This window comes from Staurois parvus, unplaced genomic scaffold (genome assembly GCF_062004578.1).
Source record: "Staurois parvus isolate SC_StPar_1 unplaced genomic scaffold, SC_StPar_1.0 ptg000059l, whole genome shotgun sequence".
Classification (NCBI taxonomy): Eukaryota; Metazoa; Chordata; class Amphibia; order Anura; family Ranidae; genus Staurois; species Staurois parvus.
In genome coordinates, this window is record NW_028317855.1 from 5,615,208 (window position 1) to 5,636,896 (window position 21,689).

Consider the following 21,689-nt stretch of genomic DNA (forward strand, 5'->3'; position numbering starts at 1 on the left):
CAGTGATAAAAGCAATGAGGGTTGTTTGGTGTGTTCTAAGTGATGGATGAGGGATATGAGTCTTCTAGTAGCATCAGGTGCTTGGCGGCCTGGTATGAATCCTACTTGGTCTGGGTGTATCAAAGTGGGAAGATAGGGGAGTAGTCTACGTGCTATAGTTTTTGCATAGAGTTTGACGTCTGTGTTAAGTAGGGAAATTGGTCTATAATTTTGGACATACTGTGGATCTTTGCCAGGCTTTGGTATTGTGGTTATTGTCGATTATAGCATGTCTTTGGCGAATGTGCCAGTGGTGGCTGCGTGGTTAAAGAGTCTGGTCAGATATGGTGAAAGGTTAGGGGCAAATTGTTTGTAGTACTCATTTATATAACCATCGTTTCCTGGAGACTTGTTAAGAGGAAGTGTTTTAATGGTGGATTCTATTTCAGTGGGAGTGATCGGAATTGATATGTCGTCAAGTTGGGTTGAAGAAATTTGAGGGAGTTTAATTGTGTGGAGGATTTGTTGTATGGACGTAGGTATTGGTTGGATGGTGTTCAGGTCGTCTTTAAGGTTATATAGTTGTTGGTAGTAGGTCGCGAAGGCATTAGCTATATCTTGCGGGTTTATGGTTAAGGTTCGTGAGGATGGATGATAAACTGAGGATATTTTATTTCTTAGTCGTCGTTGTTTAATCATTTTTATTAGTAAGGAGTTGGCTTTGTTGCTAAGGGAGTAGAATGTAGTTTTTATTTTTTGAAGGTCATATTTGTAGAGCAGGAGGGTTCTAAGTTTGTTTCTGTCGGTGGTGAGTTGGGCGGATGTTACGGAGTTTGGGGATTTTTTGTTTAATTCTTCTTTTGTTTTAATTGAGAGGAGGAGTTCGTTGATTTGTTGGTTTCTCTGTTTGGAGCTACGGGAATTTATTTGTATAAGGATACCTCTCATGCATGCCTTATATGCGGACCATAATGTGGGTATCGATATTTCAGGTGAGTCATTTATGTCAAAAAACATATTGTGAGCGTCCAATGTATGTGAAATTTGGGGATTTTGTTGGTGGCAAAGTGGGATTTTTGAAGGAATATGACATCAGCTTGCAAAAATCAAGCTTCTTTTTATAGTAGAGATCTTTTGAACGGTGAGTTGAGGCCACGGACATTTAAGGATGAGATTTTAATCATAGTTCTGGATGTAGGCGAGTTGTCCGGAGTAGCAAAGGTATTTCATAGGTTATGTAGAGTAATGGCATATGTTTTTGTTGTTTTGGAGAAGTTTCCACAAAGAAGAGGTAACGTGCTGGATGCGGTCGCTGGTTTGATGAGGATGTTTCATCTTGTAGGTCATTATTTCGAGTGAGGAGGGGTTGAGTCGATCGACTGGTAGAGGTAGGAGGGTAAGGGGGTAAAAAAAACTTGTTGAAAACAAAAGTGGTATGTGTAGCACTTATTGTTACTGTGTAACGGGGGGATTTGAACATATATGACTTACGTGGTAAGTCATGTTGACGAATAACTTGGGATTCAAGGATGATCGTAATGGGGCTGTCTGCTAGCCATTAGTGGTTGATAGAGTCCCAGCTTGTTGGGTGGTTGTTGATGGTGATGATCTTAGGATCTGGACCATTCTACTTCCATGTGTTGTGTATGGTTGGAGGTAGGTTGGTGGGAGTCCACTGGTAGGATATTCAAGGCTTTCAAGACATCGATGCCTGCTTGAAGGAATTTAATCATAAAGAGCCTTCCTTGTTGTTTAACAATGAGTGGGAGACAGGGGCGGAGAGGACTCACCAGGGTCTCCAGGATATAAGGATGCTTTGAGCCTGGGGTCTGTGGTGTGCTCTGTGCTCCATTCTGGCTGTGAGGCATTGTGCTGTGAGGAGCCGGCGCCATCTTGGCTGCAGAGGCTGAGAGCTGGGAAAAAGCTTGTCAGCTTTCCCGGCTTCCCTGGTGATCTGAGGCGTCGGGGCATATCCCTGGGGATCTAGGGAGACCTGCGTCCCCTTATCAGTGCGGGGAGAGGTCTGTGTCATTGCTGTGTCCGGTGAGTGCTGGGTTATGGCTGGTGGGGATACGGAGCTCTCTTTACAGAGCTGTCATCCCGGAGCTGGCCGCGCATGCGCCCCCTGCAGTGTACTTTAGTCTTAAAGCTGAACAACAGGCACAATAATATATAATTGTTATACAGTAGGCATCAAAAGTTCCACTCTCCTGCTCGTATTTGGTGAGTGGAAATAACGTGGGGGCGAGTCAGAGGGCTTGATTTTGGGGATGGCTGGATGCTTCTTTCATTCCCTAGAGAGTGCTGCGGTTAGTTCTTGAATCTCTCCATCTCTGCAGGTGGGCGGGCGCGACGGTTGAGCACTGGTCATGGTGAGCTATGATTAGGAAGCCCGCTGCCAGGATGGCCTCTCTCTCCTGGTAGCAGTGTGTGGACGCTTAGCCAGGAGAGACGAGCCAAAGCCCCTCCCCCTCTCCGCTTCCCTGCCAAGGAAGTTCAACTGGCTCAAATGAGTGGGCACTGAAAACTGGCAAGATCAAGAGCCATGGTGATGCTGGCAGCAGAGTGACTGTTTCTTCTGGAAATTCTAATACACTCCACATCACTGTGCACTGTACCCTGCTGTGTACCCTGTATCCAGCTTTGTACCCTACTGCATGCCCCATGCCCTGCTGTGTACCCTGCTGCGTGCCCCATGCCCTGCTGTGTACCCTGCTATGTGCCCTGATGTGCCCTATACCCTGCTGTTTTCCCCGTACCCTGCTGTTTACCCTGCTGTGCCCTATACCCTGCTGTTTTCCCGTACCCTGATGTGTACCCTGTACCCTGCTGTGTGCCCTGCTGTGCCCTGTACCGTGCTGTGTGCCCTGTACCCTGCTGTGTGTTTTGTGCCCTGTACCATGCTGTGTGCCCTGCTGTGCCTTCTACCCTGTGTTCCCTGTACCCTGCTGTGTGCCCTGTACCTCTATCAGTGAGGTTGTGTCATTTCATGAGATAATTTATGAGGGCTTGTTTAGGGGTGAAATTAGGGGCAGGGTAGGGGTTGGGTTGGGCTACTGGTGGCGAGTAACTCTAGTTACTTGCTAGTAGCTCGGGACTTAAAATTGTGAGCCCTGATATTCAGTATATTATCATATATTAATAATAATTCCAATTTAAAGGATACATTTAGCTCTAGGAGCATGTTACATGTTGCACTCATATTTAGAGTGTAACATGTAATATGCTCCCATGCACCCACCTCCTGCCACCAGCACTCCTGTCTCTATGACAATGGACAGGGGATTCTCTCCTCATACCCGCTGTCACTTTTTGAAAAGAGTGCACCTGTGCGGGGCTCCTCCCACACCAGCATATCATTCAGTCACAGATTCCTACTACAGGTACCATCTGCCACGTGTACTTTAAAGGAAAAAGAAAGACATCAATGCACATTCTGTTTCAGGTTTAAATATTCAATCATCTTCTTTTAAAGTAATCACACACTTTAATGTGTACCTCAGTCAGCTGAACTATTAATATAGTGTGAATCAATTTTTTGTTGCTCTTTGGTGTCTGGATGGATGCTGTTGTGTGCCTTGTGTCCTTTTTTCTTGTGGCTGTACATTTCTCCAATGAGTGACTCTTCGCAGTAAAAAAGATCTTGAGTTGCTAGAAAGGAGTCCCCAACCAAGGATGTTAGCTCCTTATAAGAAAACAAATCTTGTTTCTATAATGATCTTGTGAAGCAGGTGTAATGTGAACCTTGCAGTATCCATATGAAACCAACTGTAAACCCTATTACTTAAAATGTTACTAAACCCACAACAGTAAAATCAGTCTGTATATGCAGTAAAGCATGCTTGTTATACTCACTGTGGAACCTAAGGGGTTAATCCTCTGCATTGTGTAAACAGGCCATTTGTTCCTGTCTTCTCTGCCCCTCCTCTAGTTCATATGTACACCTGATAAGACAGACTGAACCCATAACCACATGCATATGCTCAGTTTGGTGTGTATTGCTAGAGAGGTTTTTTTTTTCCCTTGGGAGAGTGCATGTGATCAGCACAGGGCCAATCAGCACTGCCCAGGCAGAGTTCAGTTGTTCTGCATCCTCCTAGAGCAGAAAGAAAACTCCTCCTACAAGCTTTAACCTGTGCTCTGCTGGACACTGATAGAAGTCACAAGACTGCTCTGACTGCGGATGAGAAAAGGTATTTCGCAGTTTATATTTACTAAAATAATTGCAGACCAGATATAGTGAATACAGAGTCCTGGGTTTAATAACACTTTAAATAACCCATAGTGTCCTTATAAATGAAAAGGGCAAAGAGGGGGAGTGTCAAGTATATGTGTGAGTTTGAAAGAAAGCTGGAAAAGAGAGGTTGGTATGGGGGGGATCAGGGGTGCATCCACACTACCCATGGCTGTACTTACATCTTATGATTCGTTTTAGTAGTAGATTTTTCCTATACTGAAAGTCCTGTGTATTATATTCTCCAGAGCAGGAAACTCCTCAAGCTGAGAAAGTTTATCATGCACTGTATCCAGATTTCACATTTATTCAGTTTCCTTATAATAGACTCAGTGTTATCAGGTCCACGAATCACTAAGGGCTTGTTCACATAGGCACCCAGGGAGTGGTAAAAGCACGTTGTTCTACCGCCTCCCAACTGCCCAATTAAGCACCTTTGTGGTCAAGGCAAAAAATAAATACCAAGCTGAATTCTGTGAACGGTAGGTTGGAATTTCGATGGTTAAAGAAGGCAGTGAGGAGGTGACATATTGCCTCCTACCTGCCTTTCAACTGCACTCTGAAACGATAACTACAGTGGATCCCTTTTCAGAGGGGGAATGGTAATAGCTGCTTGTGCAAATGAGCTTTTATAAAGGTTTTCAGCAAAAACGCCTAAATTCCTATAAGATCTCAGTCTGGTTCAGCTGTCGGTTTGGGTTAGGCAGACCTAGACATGCTCTCCCCATCTATCTGCAGTTACACAATGCTTGCAACACACTGTCTGGAAGCTCTATCATTTGTGGGCAAACCCCATTAGCTTTCTCTTGGAATGCATTTTTAGATTCAGGTGCCCTTTCACTGCCCAAAAAGGCTCTCCGCATCACCTTATGCATATTCACAGGGAAAGATAAAAAATGTATGTCATTTTGGTGTCTTAAAGTGGTTGTAAACCCTTACATATACCCAGTGAAGGGACTATCCTCAGATGATACACAGAGATGAAACAAATCTTCTACATAAGCTGTACCTGTTTATCTGCAATATTCTCTTCTGTACATCCATTCAAAGTGCTGAATATATAAGCTTGTCTGAGAATTCAGCAGGGGTGGAGAACTGACATTAAATTCTGGAAGCTGATTGGAGGGAAGAGACACATCCAGCTTCACACAGCTCACAGGAATAGAACTGAGGCTGTCAATCTGCTGGAGGTCCCTCCCCTGTCACCATTTTTCTTTAGGTGTCAGTTAAACTTCTCAGAAGTGATTCATGTACTGTAGATAGCAGAGGAATGAAGCAGCAAGTGGAAATGACACTTATAAATCAGTATTTAATTATGTGCATTGCGTCGCCTCCCTGAGTACCAACAAAAAACTACCAGTTATCATGCAAAACTGAAAGAAAAATATTCATACGTGAAAGTGCTGATGATTACAAAGTGCATAAATTACATAAAATAAACAAATCACATGTGCCAGGGTCTAAATCCCATTTAAAAAATAAAAACAATTTAAGTACTCACACTAGGGTGTATATATCACTTGCCTTATCAGGGAGGCATGGCAATGCACATATTTAAATACTGATTTTTTGGTGGGAACATTTCTTGTTGCGAACACCCAATTGAGAAAAAATAGATTAAGTAATAGATTAAGAACATAGGTTTGGTGGCGTGGGATTAACGGGATTAACATGCACATTCTCAGGGCCTGATGAAGTCACGTGACATAAGGTGTAGGACACGAGCGTGGTGACGTACTTCCGGTGCGTGCGCCATCTTACTGCACCCAACTAACCCATGCAAGTACACCCTTAGCATGAGGTTTAATGCTTGTTATATCTGACATATTGTGAGTGGGCATTTGGCTGTTCTTTATTCCTGTAAGATATTACTTATTTACACTATGGCAGGTTTTTTTCTATCTTTACCCTACCTGTGATGTGAGTTGGTTGCTGGCTGCATTATACTGTAGGGGACCTGGCTGTTCCTATTGAGGGGGATATCATCAGTCTGGACGGGTATCCATAATGCTAGGGAACCTCATCATAGAAGATCCTGGCTTAAATTACAAAACAGCGATTTGCCCCTTTATAGGGTCGCTTCAAGGAGGTGAGGGGACAATTTAGCCATATACGGATTATTTCCATCGGTGGTTATGCACATCCACAATATCACTTGCACATAGAAGCGTCTGGAATATTTCAGATGTTCACGCACCTTTTTGGACTTTTTTCTTGTTTTTGTGGACTATTTTATGTGATTTCTTTATGTTGATGTGATTGTATTATTTTTTTTTGTATTTGATATATTATCACGGCACTTGTCACTACTGTGAAAATTTGATCCCAAATTTAGGGATCCACTCTATGTCACACTATTGTATATATATGGCTTAACTTAGCCATTTTTATTTTTAGTCACGATATGCATGAGAATATTGATCCCATTCAGGGATTCATGTTATTTATATATATATATATATATATATATTTATTTTTTTTCGTATTCATGTTCCCATTTGGACGATTTGGTGTCACTGGTTCCTGGTCTTGATACCAGGTGAGATCACGCTTATTGCTCACCATAGATCCCAGAGAGGATCGATTCACTGATTAATAGTCACTTGTGATATTTTTTTACTCTGCATTTTTTTTCTATTATATATTGTACTGTATGATTATATTTAGGGTAGCGCTGCATCGTTATATTTATTTATTCATTTATTTCCACTTGGTATATGGTTAGGTGCTAGCAACTCCCACACATTGGATTTATCACTTATTAGTAGCGCAGGAGGTCCTTATTATAATTGTTTACTTATGTATTGCTCATTATAGGACATAGTTGAGTTGACAGTTGTTGATATGGCTCTTGTTCAATTTGTTTTAAAACAGATACCATTATTTTCTTTATCTGTACCAAAACTATGAAAGGAACCAGTGTTACCGCTTCCAGATTTCTTAAAACTAATTTTATTTTTGCTTTTAAAAGGTGAACTTCAAACAACAGTTAAAATAACTGTTCAGATACATGTATGGGAGCTAATATGAATTTCTGTCCCTGTAGTATGGAAAGTTACCTGGTGGACTGAAATTTTCTCTACTGCAGCTAAACAACGCAACTATGTTCTTTCCATGTCTCCAGCCTGTGACAAGACAATGAATTAACAGCAGGACTAATCTCTACAGTTTGCAAACTGCTTTCTTTTTCTGTCAGCACATGTCCATGCAGAACATGTACATACAGCACACCTGATTGGCCCATGTGTTGCCCCTCCTTCCCCTAGTTTTACTGTACAGGGGGTTACAAAAGGCTGAAGTGTGAGATAAATTGAAGTATATGATTTTAAACAATATAGAATGACATAATTTTTTTTATACATTATTTTTTTTACATGTGTTCATAGTTCAGCTTTAATTCTAAAAGGATTATATAAATGTAGCACTACCCCTGTAGAAGCCACTGTGATTTAACTGGTTCTTTCCCAAGTGCTGATGGGGCATGCCTTCTGCAGTGCTATTGTGTTCTGGTGGCAGGTGGGCATGGAGAGCCTTCCTGGCCAGCAGACCATAATGATTACTGCCCGCGGCTATAGCCGCTAGCAGTAACCGCTTGCAGAACAATCCAACAGGTCAATCCAGCCTGCCTGTACATGGATTTAACCTTGGCTGGCCCCTGTTGAACCAGATGAATTTTGATCCTTGTATGGCCAGCTTAAGCCCTTTAGATGAAAGTGACTGACATTTTTAATATGTGCCTGGGGCATGCCATCTTTGAAAGGTTAAAAACACAATTAATCTTAACTATCACAATATGACTTTTCATTGAACTTCAGCAACCTGTTTTTGTTACATAGTTGATAAGGTTGAATAAAGACCAAGGTCCATTCAGGTCAACCAATATGTGTGTTTGGGTGTTGTTAACAATTTCTATATCCTTGTATACTGTGGTCACTGAGAAACACATCTAATAGTTTTTTGAATTTCTGTTTATTCTTTGCTGATGTCACAAAGTTAGGAAGGGAGTTCTACATCTTTACCACTTCAGCAGTAAAGAACCCCTTTTGCAGCTTAAGACTGAACTGCTTCCCATTCATACCATACTTTGAAATGTCTCTTCTTCAGGGAAGGTAGTTTTATTTTTTGTAGTTGTTCCTTATAACTGAGTTCCTCTAGTCCACTTATTTTTTTGTTGCCCTTCTCTGGGCTTCATCTAGTTCAAGGACATTGAGCCTTCCACTATCCAAATGACTGCTCACTTCCTCATAGAATGTTAAAACTTTAGTCTAGCAAGAACTGTCCTTTATAAATACATGTTGGTAACTACAAATTATACACTTTTCACTAGAAAGTATGTGGGTAACGTCCCTTAACATTCCTTCCAATACTTTATGTACTATTGATATTAGGCTGACTGGCCTGTACTATAGTTTCCTGTTGTATTTCAGCTCTTTGGTCCAACAATTGCTGTTGGAAATAGAGTAGTGGGAGAAGCATCTCTTAGATCTGTTTCTTGTGAGTTAATCCCTATATACCAAGAATATGAGGTATGAAATATTTCTAGAATGGACTTGTTAAGCCGGCCATAGATAGATCAAATTTCAGCTGGTTCCTTCTGAACAACAGAGATTCAATCCATCTAGGGGCAGGCTCATTTTACTGAAGTCGATCCATCGATTTCCAACCAGCCGGTCAGATTTTCTGCACGTGATCACTTCCGACGGCTATAACCACTAGTAGTGATCATTGTATTCTGCTGGCAGGGAAGGCTCCCCACTGGCAGAACACAATTAGATAAATATGGATAATTTGCCTGCTTTGGCTAGGTGGTGATTTTTACTTTCTGTAAAGCTAGCTTCAAAGTATGAGCCAAATGAGCACTGTTGGTTGCCCTTGGCATAAAAGTTAGGAAGGGTTGCTCTTTAAAAAAATTGCTGAAATTTTTGGAATCCTAATATTTTTGGCAAATTAAACAAAATCATTGAACATAGGTTTGTATTTGTTACTGCCTCTTTTTGTAGAGAAAAAAAAACAATATTGTGTACCATTTCTGTAAGTTGTTTTTTTGTGAAAGTGGTCAGAGGACACTTGAAAGTCAGCAAAAAAAATTCCCAGTACTCCAAAATGAGGGTGGTCATGAAATGTGACATTAAATCTTCTGTTTTAGAGAGGCAAGGCACTTTTAACAGTTAATTAATTGAAAAAATTTACCATTTGTAATTACTGGGTGTTTAAGGAGAGACCTTTTTTGCATGGTTCATAGCAGAACCTTAACAGGTTTATAGAACGGTACAACAGTGATCTACTTTTGTGAGCAAAATAACACAGGAAATATTGCATCCAGCATAATTGTTTATTGCTATATCATGGGTAAGTGTGCAGGCTGTAAAAGATAACATATACATAAATATCAAGGTATCAGTTTTAGGTCCTAACAACATCTACAATATCCCTTCTCCCTATTAATTCCTAGGTCTCAACAAATACTTTGGCTGTTCTTGGTGACATTTGCCTTTACTACATGAGCATCAAACACTCATGTAGGCGACTGCGATAACATTCAGAGCTTTAATGTTTGCAAACACGTGAAAATTTCATTGTGCTGATTTGTGTCTGCACAATCCTTACTTGATCTTATCTTAATGTTACACTAGCAATATATGCACACAGATCATTTTTTTCTTTGTGTGCCTCACAATGTAATGTTAAGGCAAAAAAAACTCTCCTAAATCTAAATGTCAGCCATTCTGCTACAGTACACAAAAAAAAAAAATCACATTTATGTGATAGTCTTTCAGTCTGAAGGCTTTGTTGATTTTATTTTGAAATAAACAACTGGGCTGCACAAATTATTTAAGAGTTGCATTGAAAAATTACTGGTAAATGCATTTTTAAGTAAAACCTAGAAAAAATATATACACATCAAAATCTGTTATCAAATGTAAAGCCATTTCTGTCCCATAAAAAATGTATAATATGTTTTTGTAAACTACAAATGGTAATAATACCATCCTAATTATTACTAATCATAACTATACAAAAAACAAACTATTGTGTAGCCATCAGTACATTAAGGGGCCCCTACATTTATGAAGTTGGTAATCACTGCCCTGGAATATTATGGGAAAATAAAACTCCAATATCCAAAAAAGAAAACTAATACACAAGATATCTGGCATGTAGATGTAACTGGATACAGTTGTTTCATGTAGAGAGCCCCTTTTAGATTCAGTTATAGAACTTATCAGTAAATGTATAGATCAGGGCTCAAAATTTCAAGTCCTGAGCTACTAGCCAGGCCTTAAGAGTTAGTTGCCACCAGTTTCCCTACCGAACCCCTACCCTACCCAGCCTTCGTAAATTATCTCATAAAATGACACGGCCTCACTGATAGAGGTATAGGGCACACATCAGGGTACAAGGCACAAAGCATGGTACAGTGCACACGGCTGGACACACAGCTGTCTACAGGGCACACAGCACAGTACAGGGCACAGCAGAGTACAGAGCAGGGCATGGGGTACACAGCAGTGCACAGGGCACACAGCAGGGTACACAGCAGGGCACAGCAGGGTGCAGGGCACACAGCAGGGTACAATGCACAGTGATGTAGAGGTTGAGTGTAGAAGAATTCCCAGAAGAAGCAGTCACTGCTGCTAGCCTCACCATGCTCTTGATCCTGCCGGTTTTCAGTGCCTGCTCATTTGGGCCAGCTGCACTTGCTCTTCAGGTCCAGGGGATCTGGCCAGGTGGAGGAGGAGCTACCACTGCCACCACTGCGGGACAGGAAGAAACTGTATTTACTGACAGCAGCTAGAATGTGAGTGTTTTCAGCATACGGCAGAGCCGGGACAGTGTGTTTTCCTTGGCAGGGAAGGGGAGAGGGGGAGGGTGTTTGGCTCGTCTCTACTGGCTGAGGCTCCACATTCTGCTATCAGGAGAGAGAGAGACCATCCCAGCAGCGGGCTGCCCAGTCAGAGCTCACCATGACCAGTGCTCAACCATTCCGCCTGCCCGCAAGCACTAACCGCAGCACCCTCTCCGGAATGAAAGAAGCAGCCGGCCATTTCCAAAGTCAAGCCCAGTAACTCAACCCCATGGTTTTTTCCACTTGCCAAATGCGAGCAGGCGAGTGGAAATTTTGAGGCCTGGTATATATTATACCATAACTTCTACTCTCAGGCAGGGATTTAAAGTAAACAAGGAATGTGGCACTGGTGTCTTATTTTTTTGGAGGCTTCCAGCCAGGCAACTAATATTTTCAAAAAGAGCTCCATGTATTTCTCTCAATGCTCTAAAGCTCTTTCCTCAGTTTGTATTTAAGTTGCAGTCTGTTTTTAATCCTTGTATTTGTATTTTTTTTTTGCAATTAGAATCGTACAATGAAGGACATTGTGTCTAACAACAGCACAACTAGCATCTCTCAAGCACGAAATGCGGTAGAGCAACTCAAGATGGAAGCTTGCATGGACAGAATAAAGGTATTTTCATATTATTTTTACACCAAAGCATTTTATCCTGCAAAACAGAAAATAAAACAGACTACCAAAAATGAACAAGAAAAATTTTAGGTCAACGCATTTATGCAAACCTCAGTACGCTGCACTTGAACCTGAATTAAGCTTAAATTCATTTTCCCCAAAGGTGGTATCTAAAGAAACATTTTATAACCAGTATTTACAGCATATTTCATTGGGGAGCAGTGTTGTTTCGGAGTTATACAGAAGTACAATGGAAGACTCACCATTTAGAATAGATTCATACCTTTGCATCTGCATTTTCCTGTGTTTTTGTGTGTGCATGATGCATTTTTAGTGCATGTAAAAGTAAAATAAAGCAGAGTTTGCTAGAAGTGGGGGATTGTTGTCATACACTAAAACATATGAAAATACTTGTTACGTTGATGTCTATGGGGACAAAAAAAAAAAAAGATACTGTACTATCTTAATGCATGGCAGCTCAGCACACAAGGAGCAGGGCCCTCAAATCCCTCTTGTATTGAACTGTATTGTTACTGTATTGTCTCCCACTATAATGTAAAGCACTGAGCAAACTATTGGCGCTATATTATTATTATTATTATACAGTATTTATAAAGCGCCAATAGTTCGCTCAGCGCTGTACATTACAAAGGGGGACAGAACATGTGACAGAACAATACCAATACAATGCAAAACATGAGGGGATTGAGGGCCCTGCTCTTTGGAGCTTACAATCTAGGAGGGAGGGGATAGTGGTACAGGAGGAGATAGCTGTGGGGGACGGAGTGGTAGGAAGAGTGGAAGAGGTCGGTCAAGTTAGCAGGGGGTAGGGTAGGCTTCCCTGAAGAGATGGGTTTTCAGGGTGCGCCTAAAGGAAAGGAGAGTAGGTGATAATCTGATGGGTTGGGGCAGGGAGTTCCAGAGGATGGGTGACACCCTGGAGAAGTCCTGGAGGCGGGCATGGGAGGAGGAGACCAGGGAACTAGAGAGAAGGAGGTCTTGTGAGGAGCGGAGTGTGCGTGCTGGGCGGTACTTGGATATTAGGTCAATGATGTAGTTCGGGGCAGTATGGTGGACGGCTTTGTACGTCAATGTTAGGATTTTGAATTTGATCCGTTGCGCAATCGGAAGCCAGTGGAGGGATTGGCAGAGGGGGGTGGCGGAAACGGAGCGGTTGGAAAGGTGAATGAGTCTGGCAGCCGTATTCAGGATCGACTGAAGCGGGGATGGCCAGCGGCAAGGCAGGCCAGTGAGGAGGGAGTTGCAGTAGTCGAGTCGTGATACGATGAGGGAGTGGATGAGCTGTTTAGTGGTTTCTGGGGTTAGGAACGCGCGTATTTTGGCGATGTTGCGGAGGTGGAGTCTGCACAAGTTTGTTAAAGATTGGACTTGGGGCTGGAAGGATAGGTTGGAGTCCAGAATGACACCAAGTACTCTGGCCTGCAGGGCGGGTTTGATATTGGCGTTGTTGGATGTGATGGAGAAGTCAATGGGGGGTGGGGTCCCGGCTGGGGGGAAGACAAGAAACTCGGTTTTGGAGAGGTTCAGTTTAAGGAAGTGGAGCGACATCCAATCTGATATGTCGCTCAGCAGGTGTGTGATTCGGGCAGAGACCGAGGGGGTGAGGTGGGGGGTTGAGAGATAGATTTGTGTGTCGTCGGCATAGAGGTGGTAGTTGAAGCCGTGAGAGTGTATGAGTTGGCCAAGGGAGGAAGTGTAGATGGAGAAGAGAAGGGGCCCAAGGACAGAGCCTTGAGGGACCCCAACAGAGAGGGGGAGTGAGGGGGAGGTGGTAGCATTATAGGAAACGCTGAAAGAGTGTTGTGGCAGGTAGGATGAGAGCCAGGAGAGAGCAGAATCTCTGAGGCCGAGGGAGTGTAGTTTTTTGAGGAGGAGGGGGCGGTCGACTGTGTCGAAGGCCGCAGAGAGGTCAAGGAGTAGGAGCACTGAATAGTGGCCATTAGCTTCGGCGGTTAGGAGGTCGTTGGAGAGTTTGAGTAAGGCGGTTTCGGTGGAGTGTAGGGGACGGAAGCCAGACTGTAGGGGATCGAGGAGGTGGTTGTCGTTGAGGTGAGAGCATAGGCGGGTGTAGACAAGGCGCTCGAGGAGTTTAGATGTAAATGGGAGCAGGGAGATGGGTCTGAGGTTGTTCGGGTCATTGGGGTCCAGGGAGGGCTTTTTAAGTATGGGGGTGATGTGTGCATTAGAGATGATCGAATCGAACATGGCGAAGTGCAATTCGTTTCGAAGATCAGGAAAAATTCGATTCGCGCCGAATCCGAAAATTAGCAAACTTCGGATGCACGAATCGAATTTTCCCAAAAAGGGCAGCGACATGTGTGGCGACGGAGCGGGGATCTCTGGGAAGGCGCGCAGACAAGGCGCGCTGACCCATAATGCATTCATTCATGACATGTGATCGCATTAGCCAATCAGCAGCCAGCCAGCCAGCACTGTGTAATGGTGGAGCTATAAATTGCGGCCATCTTACAATTCTCCATTAGCCTCCGGTCATTCAAGAGAGACAGACCTCTGTGTATTAGGGACAGAGGTAGGGCCACAGAGACTTTAGGGCCACAGAATCGTTACTTAGGGACACAGAATCGTTACTTAGGGACACAGAATCGTTACTCAGGGACACAGAATTGTTACTCAGGGACACAGAATTGTTACTCAGGGACACAGAATCGTTACTCAGAGACAGACACAGAATTGTTACTCAGGGACACAGAATTGTTACTGAGGGACACAGAATCATTACTCAGGGACACAGAATTGTTACTCAGGGGCACAGAATCGTTACTCAGGGACACAGAATTGTTACTCAGGGACAGACACAGAATTGTTACTCAGGGACACAGAATTGTTACTGAGAGACACAGAATTGTTACTAAGGGACACAGAATCGTTACTCAGGGACACAGAATTGTTACTGAGGGACACAGAATCGTTACTCAGGGACACAGAATTGTTACTCAGGGACACAGAATTGTTACTCAGGGACACAGAATTGTTACTCAGGGACAAAGAATCGTTACTCAGGGACACAGAATTGTTACTCAGGGACACAGAATTGTTACTCAGGGACACAGAATTGTTACTGAGGGACACAGAATCGTTACTCAGGGACACAGAATCGTTACTCAGGGACACAGAATCGTTACTCAGGGACACAGAATTGTTACTCAGGCACAGACACAGAATTGTTACTCAGGGAAACAGAATTGTTACTGAGGGACACAGAATTGTTACTGAGGGACACAGAATTGTTACTCAGGGACACAGAATTGTTACTCAGGGACACAGAATTGTTACTTAGGGACACAGAATCGTTACTCAGGGACACAGAATTGTTACTCAGGGACACAGAATTGTTACTCAGGGACACAGAATTGTTACTCAGGGACACAGAATTGTTACTCAGGGACACAGAATTGTTACTCAGGGACACAGAATTGTTACTGAGGGACACAGAATCGTTACTCAGGGACACAGAATTGTTACTCAGGGACACAGAATTGTTACTCAGGCACAGACACAGAATTGTTACTCAGGGACACAGAATTGTTACTCAGGGACACAGAATTGTTACTGAGGGACACAGAATTGTTACTGAGGGACACAGAATTGTTACTGAGGGACACAGAATTGTTACTCAGGGACACAGAATTGTTACTCAGGGACACAGAATTGTTACTCAGAGACACAGAATTGTTACTGAGGGACACAGAATTGTTACTGAGGGACACAGAATCGTTACTCAGGGACACAGAATCGTTACTCAGGGACTCAGAATTGTTACTCAGGGACACAGAATTGTTACTCAGGGACACGGAATCGTTACTCAGGGACACGGAATCGTTACTCAGGGACACGGAATCGTTACTCAGGGACACGGAATCGTTACTGAGGGACACGGAATCGTTACTCAGGGACACGGAATCGTTACTCAGGGACACGGAATCGTTACTCAGGGACACAGAATCGTTACTCAGGGACACAGAATCGTTACTTAGGGACACAGAATCGTTACTCAGGGACACAGAATCGTTACTCAGGGACACAGAATCGTTAATCAGGGACACAGAATCGTTGAATTAAAGAGTATGTCAGACAACACGCAGAGGAGTGGCAGAGGAGGCAATGTTTCAGGAGCGAGCAGACGTGGCAGCAGAGGAAGGGGTCGAGGCAGCACTAGTTGCAGCCAGAGGCCAGTGCTCCCGGTGTCATCCAGCGGTCGTGTCTCCACCGACAACCCTGCCGTCATCGATTGGTTGGCTCGGTCGTCTTCCTCTTCCCAGGTCACCTCTGACACCTACAGCCAACGGTCGGTGGGTACGTCAGACACAACCGTTAGTTGGCATGGCCCGGGAGCAAGCCCACTGAAATCACGTGTCCTCTACCTGCCCCTGTCCTTTGGTGTTCCCTCACCAAGCGAAGTATCGCATGCTGTGGGCTCAGCCCCACTGTACAGTGAGGAAGAGCTAACAGAGGGCGGTCAGGAACGGGGGGAGACATCCGCCTCTTCAGCAGCCAGGCGAAGAAGTACTGGCGAGGAGAGTGGCTCGGTAACCGGTCTAGAGACAGGTCTGTCTGCTGACCCACACGCAGCCGAGGGGGCTAGTAGTGAGGCGGAGACCCTAATTGATGATGATGAGGCTGATCGCACTTGGCAGCCTCGTCGTCATCAGGCTATTGCTTCCGCATCATCAGGAGAAGAGGGTGCCAGCTTGGCAGCGAGCAAAACAGTCGGTGGGTTGCCCAGGAGGCAGCAGGGTCGCAGCAGTGTCAGTGGAGGCAAACGGCCACGGAGTAGAGCACCAGCTCCACTGCAGCCTACCACCACGGCCAGTAGTGGTGCCGGTGTGCACGGAGGAAGTAGCAGTCAGCCAGTGAGGAGTAGCGGGGGCAAAGTTTCCTACTCGGCGGTGTGGCAATTTTTCGTCAAGCCGCCCGAGGAAGTAAACGTAGCCGTATGTCGACTATGTGGCCAGAAAGTCAAGCGTGGCCAGGGGGCCCATGTTGGGACTACAGCGTTGCGTCAGCATATGCAGCGTCGCCATTCGGTGGCCTGGGAAAACCGTGATAAAGATACGGCGGTTCTGCCTGCCCCAGCCCCCGCTCCATCACCCGCTCCGTTACTTGCTCCGTCACCTGACGTCAATCGCCCTCTATCAGCCAGTCAAGGCTCCAACACCTCTGCTGAGGGGAGTTGTCGCTCGTTGGCATCTTCCGCTCATCTTTGCTACTCCTCTTCACGGATTCCGTCAGCAGTCTTTCTTGGAATCCGTTTCCAAGAGACAACAGTTTGCGAGCACGCACCCGACGGTGCAGAAGCTGAACGTCCTCCTGTCCAAGTTGCTGGTGCTGCAGTCCCTCCCTTTCCAAGTGGTGGACTCAGCACCTTTCCGAGAAATGATGGCTTGTGCCGCGCCGCGGTGGAGAGTGCCAAGCCGGCATTTCTTCGCCAAAAAGGCAGTGCCAGCCCTGCATTCACATGTAGAAGAGATGGTGGGCCAGTCTTTGAGCATGTCGGTCTCTGCCAAAGTGCACGGCAGCGCCGACGTGTGGAGCTGTAACTACGGTCAGGGACAGTACATGTCATTTACGGCCCACTGGGTGAACGTGGTGCCGGCACAGCCGCACCAGCAACTTGGACAGGTCACGCCGCTTTTCCCTCCACGTTTGCACGTCCTTGGTCCAGCAAAGATGTCCACCTCTACCACCTCTTCTTCCGCCGTGTCCTCAGCCGCCACCCCCGTGCCAAGTCCCATTACCCGACCGGCATATCACATGTGCAGGGCGCAACGGTGTCACGCTGTGCTGCACCTGGTATGCCTTGGCGAACGTAGTCACACAGGGGAGGAACTTCTGAGTGTAATGAACAGAGAAATCGACAGATGGCTGTCTCCGCGCAAACTGAAAATCGGAACCATGTTGACCGACAACGGAAAGAACATGGTGTCTGCTCTGCGTCAAGGAAGGTTGTGCCATGCGCCATGCATGGCTCACGTGTTCAATCTGGTTGTCAAGCGGTTCCTAAAATCCACCATCCCACTGCAAGACATCCTTAAAATGTCACGTAAACTTTGCATGCATTTCAGCCATTCCTACACCGCAAAGCACACCCTCCTTGAGCTGCAGCGGCAGAACGGAATTCCACAGCATCGCCTGATCTGCGACGTTGCAACAAGGTGGAATTCAACCCTACATGTTAGACCGCCTTTACGAACAGCGAAAGGCCATCACCGATTTCCTGATGTTACAAGCGGATAAAGGTACTCCCCTGTGTAACTTCGATGTCAGCCATTGGCAGCTCATGCGTGACACCTGCCGCTTGCTCAGGCCCTTTGAGGAGGCCACGCTATTCGTGAGTCGGCAGGACTATGGGATGAACGACGTCATTCCTCTGTTGCACGTCCTGGAACAAATGCTGTTAACAATGGCTGGTCAGGGTGCGGTAGACGTGGCGCACAGATCTCAACGCCACATGACCCCTGTGGGGGCAGGACAGGAAGAAGAGGAGGAGGTAGAGGAGGACATTGGTGCTCATGAATTATTGAGTGAAATGGGTGGTTTTTCCACTCAGCGGACAGGAGTGGAGGAGCAGGAGCATCTGGTAGAGGAGGAGGAGGAGGAGACAGAGGACCCAGACGCACCGTGGCAGTATGCTGTGGAGATGGAGGCAGGGAGTCCCTCGCATTCCTTGGCACAAATGGTCCATAGCATGCTCGGTTGCTTGCGTAGCGACAGCCGAATAATAACCATCAGACAGAGGGATGACTTTTGGCTGTCCACCTTGTTGGACCCTCGCTACCGTTCAAAAATGGTGTCCTTTTTCACACCTGCTGAGAGGGAGGCCAAAATAACGTACTATAAAAACCACCTATGTAGTCAGTTGGTCTCTGCCTTTCTGCGCCAACGTCCATTCTCAGACACTGTGGGCCCTGTGCGCTCGCGTTCCGCTGCCATGGCAGCAGGGGAGGGGTGGGGTGGTAGGAGCAGTGGCAGCTCCACCAGCAGCGGCTGCCTCAGTCTGCAGTCGATGATGAGTAGCTTTCTTCACCAACGCAGTGAGGAAACTACTAACCAGCCGCAGCAGCAGCAGCATCAGGTGGACCTGGAGCAGGACCTCAAACAACAGGCTTGGGCCTACTTGGACAGCACCCTGCCAACCGAGGTAGACAATCCCCTTGACTACTGGGCAACGAAACTTGACCTTTGGCCCCAACTAGCTGAATTTGCCCTTGAAAGGCTGTCATGCCCGGCCAGTAGCGTGGCATCGGAGCGCGTGTTTAGTGCGGCAGGAGGTATTGTAACTCCGCGGAGGACACGACTGTCCACCCAAAGTGTGGAGAGACTCATGTTTGTGAAAATGAATCAGGTGTGGATTAGTCTGGATTTCAAACCACCAGTTCCTGACACAACTGACTAAATCCGCCATGAATCATGCCCCAAACATGTTATTATTTTTAACATAGGCCTCTGTATGGCCTTCAATTTAAGCTGCTTACGCTTCGCCACTCTGCCATGGGCCCCTGTACCGCCTCCTCTTGCTGCTGCCAGGTCCAGAGTGTGTCATGGGTCCCTGTACGGCCTCCCATTGCTGCTGTCTCCATCGCCACACTCTGCCATGTGCCACTTTCAGGTCTCCTCACACTGCTGGTGGGTTCCATTTTGTCATAGGGTGCTGGCAGATTACGGGCCTCCCATTGCTGCTGCCAGGCCCGTAATCTGCCATGGGCCCCCGTACCGACTCCTCATGCTGCTGCCAGGCCCGTAATCTGTCATGGGCCCCTGTACCGCCTCCTCATGCTGCTGCCAGGTCCAGAGTGTGTCATGGGTCCCTGTACGGCCTCCCATTGCTGCTGCCAGGCCCGTAATCTGCCATGGGCCCCCGTACCGACTCCTCATGCTGCTGCCAGGCCCGTAATCTGTCATGGGCCCCTGTACCGCCTCCTCATGCTGCTGCCAGGTCCAGAGTGTGTCATGGGTCCCTGTACGGCCTCCCATTGCTGCTGTCTCCATCGCCACACTCTGCCATGTGCCACTTTCAGGTCTCCTCACACTGCTGGTGGGTTCCATTTTGTCATAGGGTGCTGTATGGCCTCCCATTGCTGCTGCCAGGCCCGTAATCTGCCATGGGCCCCCGTACCGACTCCTCATGCTGCTGCCAGGCCCGTAATCTGTCATGGGCCCCTGTACCGCCTCCTCATGCTGCTGCCAGGTCCAGAGTGTGTCATGGGTCCCTGTACGGCCTCCCATTGCTGCTGTCTCCATCGCCACACTCTGCCATGTGCCACTTTCAGGTCTCCTCACACTGCTGGTGGGTTCCATTTTTTCATAGGGTGCTGTATGGCCTCCCATTGCTGCTGCCTCCACCGCCACACTGTGGCTCCACACTCTGGTTTTGGCCCCGTGACTGCCCAAATGAGTGAAGTGTGCGGTGATTCTAAGATCGACGGCACTCATCTGCATGTCATACTGACTGAGAGTATTATTTCTCTTCCCCAGCAGACTCCAAGGGCATTTAAATTAAAGGTACAGTGTTCTGCACTAATATAAAGGCTCTCTGAAGCCTAGAAACACCCTTTTTATAAGTTAAATTCGCAGCGAATATATTCGACTCAAATCAAATTTATTCCTCGAATTCGCCGAATCGAATTTTTGAATAATTCGCTCATCTCTAGTGTGCATGTTTCAGAGGGGAGGGGAAAGTGCCTGAGGAGAGGGAGAGATTGAAGATGTGGGTGAGGGAGCATAGGATGGAGGGGGTGGGAGGTCGTAGGAGTTGTGAGGGGATAGGGTCGAGGGGGCAGGTGGTGAGGCGGGCATCAGAGAGGATCTTGGAGACTTCCTTGATGGTGGTAAGGTCAAAGGTGTGTAGTGTTGGGGGAGCTTCAGTATGAGGAATGTAGGGTGGGGTGGAAGAGGAGGTCAGAGCAGTGGTGGGGCCGTGGGAGAGGGGTGATGAGGGGGTAGCTGAGTGAGGGGGAACGGGGTTGGAGGGAGTTTGAGCAGCGACGAAGTCCCTGCGGGTTATGTCGAGGGGGAGGAGGGGATGAAGGGGTAGCTGTGTGAGAGGGGACGGGTTGAGAGGGCGTGTGAGTTGCGGCAATGTCCTTGCGAATTGTGTCAATCTTGTTTTTGAAGTGATTTGCAATCTCAAGGGCGGTGAGTGAGGTGCTGGGTGGAGGTGGGGGTGGAGAGAGTAGAGAGTTGAAGGTGGAGAAGAGTCGGCGAGGATTGGAGGAGAGGGTCTTGATGAGGGTCAGGAAGTAGGCTTGTTTGGCTGCGTGGAGGGAGGAGGTGTAGGTGCGGAAGGCAGATTTGTAGCGGGTGAAGGCTTGTTGGGATTTGGTTTTGCGCCATAGTCGCTCCAGGGCACGACTGTGTCGTTTGAGGGTTTTGGTGTGATCAGTCTGCCAGGGCTGGAGCGGTCGGGGTCTGATGTTGCGTGTGGTTAAAGGCGCTAGTGAGTCAAGGGCTGTTGACAGCGCGTTGTTGTAGGCAGTCATGGCCAAGTCGGGGCAGGACAGGGGGAGGATGCGGTCATGGAGTTGATCAGCTGCAGAGTGGAGGGGGGCAGAATTAAGGTTGCGGAGGTTACGGCTGGTAGTAGTGTGACATTTGGAGGGGTAGGCATTGGAGGACGAGGAGATAGAGAAGGTAATCAGGTTGTGGTCAGAGAGAGGGAAGGGGGTGTTAGTGAGGTTGTGGGGAGCGCAGCGGTTGGAGAAGACAAGATCAAGAATATTACCGTTGGAGTGGGTGGTGGATTGTATGCACTGTGCAAGTGCAAAGGAGGAGGTTAAGTGGAGGAGATGGGATGTGTCCGGGTTGCCGAGGTTGACAGGGATGTTGAAATCCCCAAGGATGATGGTGGGTAGCTCAGAGGAGAGGAAGAAGGGTAGCCAGGAGGAAAAGTCATCCAGGAAGCGGGGTATGGATCCAGGAGGCCGGTATATCACAGCAATCTTCAGGGGGGGTTAGGGAGAATAGTCGGACGCAGTGGG

At 46.5% G+C, this 21,689-nt stretch overlaps 1 protein-coding gene and 1 pseudogene across 3 annotated transcripts in view; one reads left to right on the top strand and one right to left on the bottom strand.

Annotated features, from left to right (window-relative positions):
- LOC149469792 (uncharacterized) overlaps positions 1-1,871 on the bottom strand; it is a 48,890-nt pseudogene extending 47,019 nt beyond the window's left edge.
- Positions 1-21,689, top strand: part of GNG4 (G protein subunit gamma 4) — a 90,553-nt gene that overhangs the window by 46,953 nt on the left and 21,911 nt on the right. For all 3 annotated transcript variants that reach the window (XM_089668584.1, XM_089668586.1, XM_089668583.1), the window contains exon 3: positions 11,566-11,673. In XM_089668584.1, the coding sequence (XP_089524710.1) occupies positions 11,575-11,673 (99 nt within the window). In that variant the 5' untranslated portion in view covers positions 11,566-11,574. The remainder of the gene's footprint in view (positions 1-11,565; positions 11,674-21,689) is intronic.